The 7,160-nt window shown below is 39.3% G+C and overlaps 1 protein-coding gene across 8 annotated transcripts in view; it reads left to right on the top strand.

Annotated features, from left to right (window-relative positions):
* LOC106867759 (tetratricopeptide repeat protein 31) overlaps window positions 1-7,160 on the top strand; it is a 225,191-nt gene that overhangs the window by 153,680 nt on the left and 64,351 nt on the right. For 5 of the 8 annotated variants that reach the window (XR_008266009.1, XR_008266008.1, XM_052974422.1 and 2 more), the window contains exons 15-16: window positions 2,868-2,957; window positions 6,859-6,961. Coding sequence is in view for 3 of the 8 variants with exons in the window: in XM_052974422.1 (XP_052830382.1) it covers window positions 2,868-2,957; window positions 6,859-6,961 (193 nt within the window). In the remaining 5 variants the exon portion in view is untranslated. Of the gene's footprint in view, window positions 1-2,867; window positions 2,958-5,287; window positions 5,471-6,858; window positions 6,962-7,160 lie in introns of those variants that run through there. The other 3 variants (XR_008266010.1, XR_008266011.1, XR_008266012.1) reach the window with 2 other exon arrangements.

Genomic DNA, 7,160 nt, shown 5'->3' with positions numbered 1-7,160 from the left:
GTAAAGACATTCGAGCGAGATCGTGCCAGTGCCGCTGGACTGGCTCCTGTGCAGGTGGCACGTAAAATACACCATTTTGAGCGTGGCCATTGCCAGTACCACCTCACTGGCCTTCGTGCCGGTGGCACGTAAAGTCACCCACTACACTCTTGGAGTGGTTGGCGTTAGGAAGGGCATCCAGCTGTAGCAACTCAGATTGGAGCCTGGTGTAGCCATCCGGTTCACCAGTCCTCAGTCAAATCGTCCAACCCATACTAGCATGGAAAGTGGACGGTAAACGATGATGATGATGATGATATGCATATATGTGCATATATATACACACACATATATACATGTACATATTTTATACACACACAGTTGTCCATATGACCTATAACAGAGGAATTCAAAACTGGGTGCCTGTGGGAACTGCTATATGCTGATGACCTTGCTCTTATTGCAGAATCTTTAGCAGAATTAGAGAAGAAATTCCAGATATAGAAACAAAACCTGGAATCAAAGCGCTTTAAAGTTAACCTAGCTAAGATTAAAATTGTTGTTAGTAAGAAGATAAAACTCTCTTCCCATCATTTGACCCTGTTCAATATTTAGGAAAGGAGTTGGAAGACATTCCATTCACTGTACCCAGTGTAAACTATGGACACATAAGAGGTGCAGCGGAATCACAGGTAGATTAAGAGATAAAGTCATCTTTGTATGTGGCAGATGTACAGGAACAATAAGCACTAAGAGCACATGGGACTTAGATTCTCTCAAATGTCCAAGAGGCTCTTTGGCGGTTGTACATAGTTTCTGTTATCTGGGTGATCAAATTAGCAATGGTGGAGGATACTCTGAAAGTATTGTTTCTAGAATCAGAATAGGATGGAGGAAGTTCAGAGAGCTTTTACCTCTGTTGGCAACAAAAGGACTCTCTCTCAGAGTGAAGGGTAGATTGTATGATGCTTGTGTATGAATGGCTATACTCCATGGTAGTGAAACATGGGCTCTGAATGTAGAAGACAAGTGTAGACTGGAAAGAAATGAAGGTAGTATGCTCTGTTGGATGTGCAACATCAGTGTGCATGTATGGCAAAGTGCAAATGTATTGAGAGAAAAGTTGGGCATAAGAGGAATCAAATGCAGCATGCAAGAGAGAAGACTATGTTGGTTTGGACATGTGATGCATATGAATGAAGACAGCTACATAAAGAAGTGCTAATCACTGAAAGTGGATGGTGCCCGCAGAAGAGACCCAGAAAGACATGGGATGACATGTAAAAAGCATCCACTTCACACTCTGATATGGTTGGTGTTTGGAAGGACATCCAGCTGTAAAAACCTTGCCAAAACTGACCTCACCTGTGTTTGTGCCATGTAAAAAGCACTAAGTCCACTCTGCTGAGTTGCTGGTGTTTGGAAGGGCATCCAGCTGTAAAAATCCTGCCAAAACAGTTACAGAAGACTTGTGCAGGCTGGCAGTTGTGAAACTATCCCACTCATGCTAGGATGGAAAGCAGATGTTAAATGACAATGATGATGATGATGATGACACCCACCCATATTTGCATGAAATAATTAAAAATGTAAAACAAAGCAACTAAAGCAAGATAGAATTAAAAGAAATAAAACGTGAAAGATTTCTGGTTAGGCTAAGTTAAAGTATTCAATGACCCTGTCCACTTAATTATTTCTCAAATTGTGTACATGTGCAACCAAATGCACCAGTGAGCATTTTTGAGACATTTGTCAGTAAAAGATACAAACATCTTGAGGGTAATCCCTTTTAAGTTCAGTGTTATGTATTAGCTTTAATTTTAACTAATCATTATCTTTTGCATTTTGTCTATATTCTGGCCTTTGGCTTCAACAGTAGAAAATTCTTCACCTCTGACCAATTGCTGACCAAATACAAAGTTCAAATAAAACCTGCAATGGAGTATGGAATGGTACTGTTCCTGCACACATACATATCTTAAACTATATATTAACAAAAGCCATCTGACTGTTTGCAAGGACTCCATCATATAATATATGTCAACTTCAGTTCTATGAAATGCAATATAAGCATGGGTACAAGAGGTGTGAGAGGTAAAGGTGTGTGTGTAAAAGATGTGGATGACTGTGGTATGGGTAACAGATGTGTTATGAGAGGAACTTGGCGTTGTTTAGCTGACAGTGTTAGCCAGACAAACATAAATTCAAGTAGTGACTTGTTTGATATATGATTCGCATAAGAGATGTTAAAATCCTTGAGCAGAAGTCAAGTGTATGTGCCATCTAATGATCATTGTTGGGCTTCCATAAAAGACCAACATGCCTAGCCGTAGAACAGAACAGATTCTACTATAGCATGAAACAGGTGTACTTTTAGGTCACATGACAGTTTTCAAATTTTCAGATGTTGACAATGTTATCACTTTATGAATGTTAGTCTTTTGTACTGGCCAAGCAACTATGAGAGCCCAGGTAACAGAGATCAGCATCTGACTCGATGAAAGTGTAAGATTATCCTCACTAGCATTTTCACTAATGATTGTGATCTTCGTCTTCGAGTAGTTTATTGAAAGACTAACTGCAATGGTAGCCAACTCCGGGTTGAGAGTTCCAGAATATTGCCTTTCTTGAGAAAAAGATTTGTGTTGGAATAGACTAAGAATGATGAGAAGGTGAAATGCTGGTATATTAGATGAATGTGAAGTAGGGTGGTAAACAGCTTGCTTGGTGAGTAAAACAGGTACTATTGTGGTAGTGGTAGGAAAGAGACTGAAAGTTTGAGACAGTTGAGGTAATTTGAGGGTAAATGAAGCCTTGCAAATCAGTTAGCTGGTCATATAATATTATTCATTTATTCCCTCAATTAATTATTGATATGTTATTTATAGCCCAGCAAATCCCGAAGGATTGACAGCATTGTGGGTAGGAAATGTTTTACCTGAAGTGTCAGAAAAAAAATTAAACCAGTTGTTTTCAAGGTAAGTTTGATATTTTTTGTCATTGCAAGCTAGTCTGTGAAATTGGGATTCAACAAAATCTTGAAACATTGGATACATTATTAAAGAGAAACAATGGAATATTTGTATGTGATATGTATAGTACTGTATAGTATAGCCAGCCATCACTTGCAAGCAAGTATGGTTTGGTAACAAGTACCATCATCATTATCATCATCATCATTTAATATCCATCTTGGACAGTTTGATGGACACTGGCAAGTCCCACTCAGTTTTAGTATGGTTTTTACTGCTGGATGCCCATCCTAATTCCAGCCACTTTATAGAATAAACTAAGTGTTTTTTACATGGCACCAGCACTGATGAGGTCTGTTTTGACATGGTTTTTAAGGCTGGATGCCATTCCTAATGCCAACCATTTTACAGAGTGGACTGGTTGCATTTAACATGGCACCAGCTCTTGTGAGGTCACCAAAAAAATTGCAAGATGAAGATCCTTTGAGTGGTGAAGAGTTAATGGAGGAGATGGCTTTGTGCTAGGTGACGAGAGGTTAGAGTATGGCAGAGGAACAGAAATAAGTGTCTTGCAGTAGAGCTACATGGTTACCCCAGTCAGAGACAGAGAGGGAGAGTGAGAGAGAGCGAGAGAGAGAGAGAGAGAGAGAGAAAGCAAGAGTGAAAGAGAACAAAGGTGAGAGGGAGCGAGAGAGGTGGCGATGCAGTTGAAAATAGATGAAAATGTAAATGGGATGGAGAGTATTGCCTAGGATGCATGAGTAGGGAGTTTATGTGAATGCAAAATAGTAGGATGCAACGACTGGTGAAACCTGGGTATATAGAGGTGGGGGACAAGAAGACAGCAATGATACAGTTAGCAGGATAGAGAGGACTGGATTGGGCTGCAGGAGTGGGAAGGGAAGGAGAGGTAAGTGGAGTGCATGAGGAATGTGAGGAAGAGGAGATGTAGTTTGGTTTATTGAGGCAGGGTATGTGAAAACTCAATGTTAAATGTGGGTGGATCATACAGCACTACCAGAGCTCAGTTTCACTGTGGTGGGCGGCTCTTCTCAAGAACTTCATATCATCAGATATCTCATTCCATTGTCATCTCCTCTGTGAGGCCCAACATCTTGAGATGAGTCCTCACTACTTCATTCCATTTCTTCTTGGCTCATCCTCTTCCACAAGTACCATCCTTTTTAAGGGATCAGCACTTCTTTATTACAACTGTCTTCATTCATATGCATCACATGTCCCATCCAACATAGTCTTCTCTCTCATATGCTGCATCTGATTCCTCTTATGCACAACTTTTCTCTCTGCACATTTGCACTTCGTTGTACATGCTCCCTAATGTGGCATATCCATCAGAGCATACCAGCTTTATTCCTGTCTAGTCTGCTCATGTCTTTTGCATTCAAAGTCCACATTTCACTATCATGGAGATAGCCATTTGTACACAAACATCGTATGATTTGCCTTTCACTCTGGGAGAGAGTCCTTTTGTTGTCAACAGAGGTAATAGCTCTCTGAACTTCCTCTACACTATTTTAATTCCTGCAACAATACTTTCAGAACATCCTCCACCACTGCTAAATTGGTTATCTAGCTAACAGAAACTAACTACCACTTCAAGAGAGCCTCCTGGGCATTTGAGAGAGTCTAATTCCCATGTGTTCTTAGCGCTTAATGTTCCTGTGCATCTGCCACATACAAAGACAACTTTCTCTGTTAACCTACCTGTGATTCCACTGCACTTCTTATGTGTCCACAACTTGCACTGGGTCTGACAAATGGAATTTCTTCCAACGCCTTTCCTACATATTGAGAAGGGCTATTTACCTGATGGAAAGAGAGTCTCATTTGGTTTCTTGCTAACAACAACATTGCTGGAACTTGGCCAATTCTGCTAAAGATTCTGCAGTAAGTACGAGATCATCAGCATGTTGTAGTTGGGCATCCAGTTTTAAATTCCTCTGTTATGGCCTGGAAAACTTTGATGAATAAGAGTGGACTGAGAACTGAGCCCTGGTGTATCCCTACTTGTACACTAAATTCTCCAGTGTACTTGTAGCCAATTCTTACCCTACTGACGGCACCACTCTACATGATTTGTACAGCTCTAACTTACCACTCATCTACTCTTAGCTTCTTTAGAGACCACTTGACAAAGGAGCAAGGGACTCTGTCAAAAGCTTTCTCCAGGTCAATGAAAGCCAAGTACAATGGTTTATTTTTGGCCAGATACTTCTCCTGCAGTTGTCTCACTGTGAAGATGGCATTTGTAGCACTCTTCCCAGACACATAATCAAACTGCATCTCATCTACCCTATTTTTGCTAATTGCTTTAGGTGCTTACATAGTCATAAGATGACATAGACACCCCTCTCAGCCTCTCATCCAACAATGCATTCAGGATATGTAATTGCTGGCAGGTGGAGAAAGTGCTTCACCAGAAATTGGTTGGTCCTCATTTACAGCTGAGTAAGCTGAGACAACATGAAATCAAGGACACAAATCATTGTTCCATCCAGGTAATGAACCCACAACCTTATACTGCACATTATCACCTGTTGTATGCATTTACTTATGTATATATGTGTGCTGGTAGACACGTATGTATGTATACCTCTACACAAGAAATAGCAGCTAAATCTTTATCAAATCACACCCTACCAGGAAAGAGACATTGGGCTATAGGAACCTAGGCTTACAAAAAAGAGGAGTTAATCACTGCTGAAATGTCTTTCATGAAAGATCTATTCAAATATAGCCTACTTGAAACTATGCCACAGCTGCTGTAATTGCTGCTGCTACTACTACTACAGCCGCTGCTGCTGCTGGAGCATAATTTTTGTGTTCTTCTCCTTCATTTTATACTGGGACATTCTCTAGCTAGAAACTTCTCCTACTCAATAGGAATATGCTACTCCTTTTGAGTCAGTGAGCAGTAATAATTTTTGAGGATATTACTACAAAATGTAAAATGTATTAAATGTCTGATTTAAGGAAATTTGTTCCTAGAAGTTAATGAAAGCAATACATTATTATCTGCATAAGATGTCTGGAACATAAGTGTTCCAAGAAAAGAGTAAAGTTGGAAAATCAGACTTATGTTGTGGTCTGATTCTGAGAATGTGTTCACTTAGTAATTAAATCTGGCAGCTTGTGTGATAATGTGTAGATAAAGTACAGTTTGAAAGAATGAATGCGTCTCCCCTGCCATATTTAGATTAGAGTCAGTGTCATTCACATTGGCTGATAGTAATGTGTGATGTGACACTTGATTACTCTCATTTCTGTGTCTGTGTGACTCCTTCATTCCTGTCTGCCTTGACTGTCTATTCTGTGTTTATCTTGTTTAGCTTAATCTAAGCCTGGTTGATTTGCAATCATGAACTTTTGATTTAAGTATATTTGCTGGTGTCATTCAACAAATTTGTTGTAAAGCCATTGAATGTCATTGTTTTGTTTCTCAATACCAGAAATCTTGTTTCGAAAAGCAAAGAGTCAGGGTTCAAATTGAAATAGAAACTTTCATGAAAGATCTTATTAACTTTCATTAACTTCTAGGAGCAAATTTCCTTGAATCAGACATTTAATACATTTTATATTTTGTAGTTTCTGATATGGTATAGTCATTAAATTCCTGAGGAATAGTTAAATGTTAGAAATTTGTTTGAAAAATACATCAAATGGAATCGTTTTAAAAAGTGTAGCATTTCTTTTAGAATTCACTTAAACATTTCCATTGTTCAGAAACACAACAGTACCTTTGACAGAGTTATATGTAAGCTTTATACAGTATGTCTTACATACTTTATATATATGCATGCACGCACACACGCACACACACACACACACACACACATATTTTGTCTCTGTCATTATTAATGCTGACTTGTTTCCTCTTTACCTACAGGTATGGGCCTCTAAGCAGTGTACGTTGTTTACCTGACAGGTTTTGTGCTTTTATAAATTTTAAAACTAAAGAATCAGCTGGTAAAGCTATGAATTCTTTACAGGTAAATACCCTGTTTCTATCCCTTTACCACCACATTCTCTACTCTTGAAATTCTTCTGATAGTATTGTCTTTCTTTTTCCCTCCCCTTCTCTCACTCCCCCATCCCTTTCTTCTCTCTCTCTCTCCCTTTTCTTCTTCTCTCTCTCTCCTTCTTCTTATTCTCTCTCTCTACCTCTTCTCTCTCTCTCTCTCTCTCTCT

The sequence above is a fragment of the Octopus bimaculoides genome, chromosome 18 (assembly GCF_001194135.2).
Source record: "Octopus bimaculoides isolate UCB-OBI-ISO-001 chromosome 18, ASM119413v2, whole genome shotgun sequence".
Taxonomy (NCBI): domain Eukaryota; kingdom Metazoa; phylum Mollusca; class Cephalopoda; order Octopoda; family Octopodidae; genus Octopus; species Octopus bimaculoides.
Note: the sequence above shows the minus strand (reverse complement) of the source record. Positions and strands in the feature narration are given on the sequence as shown.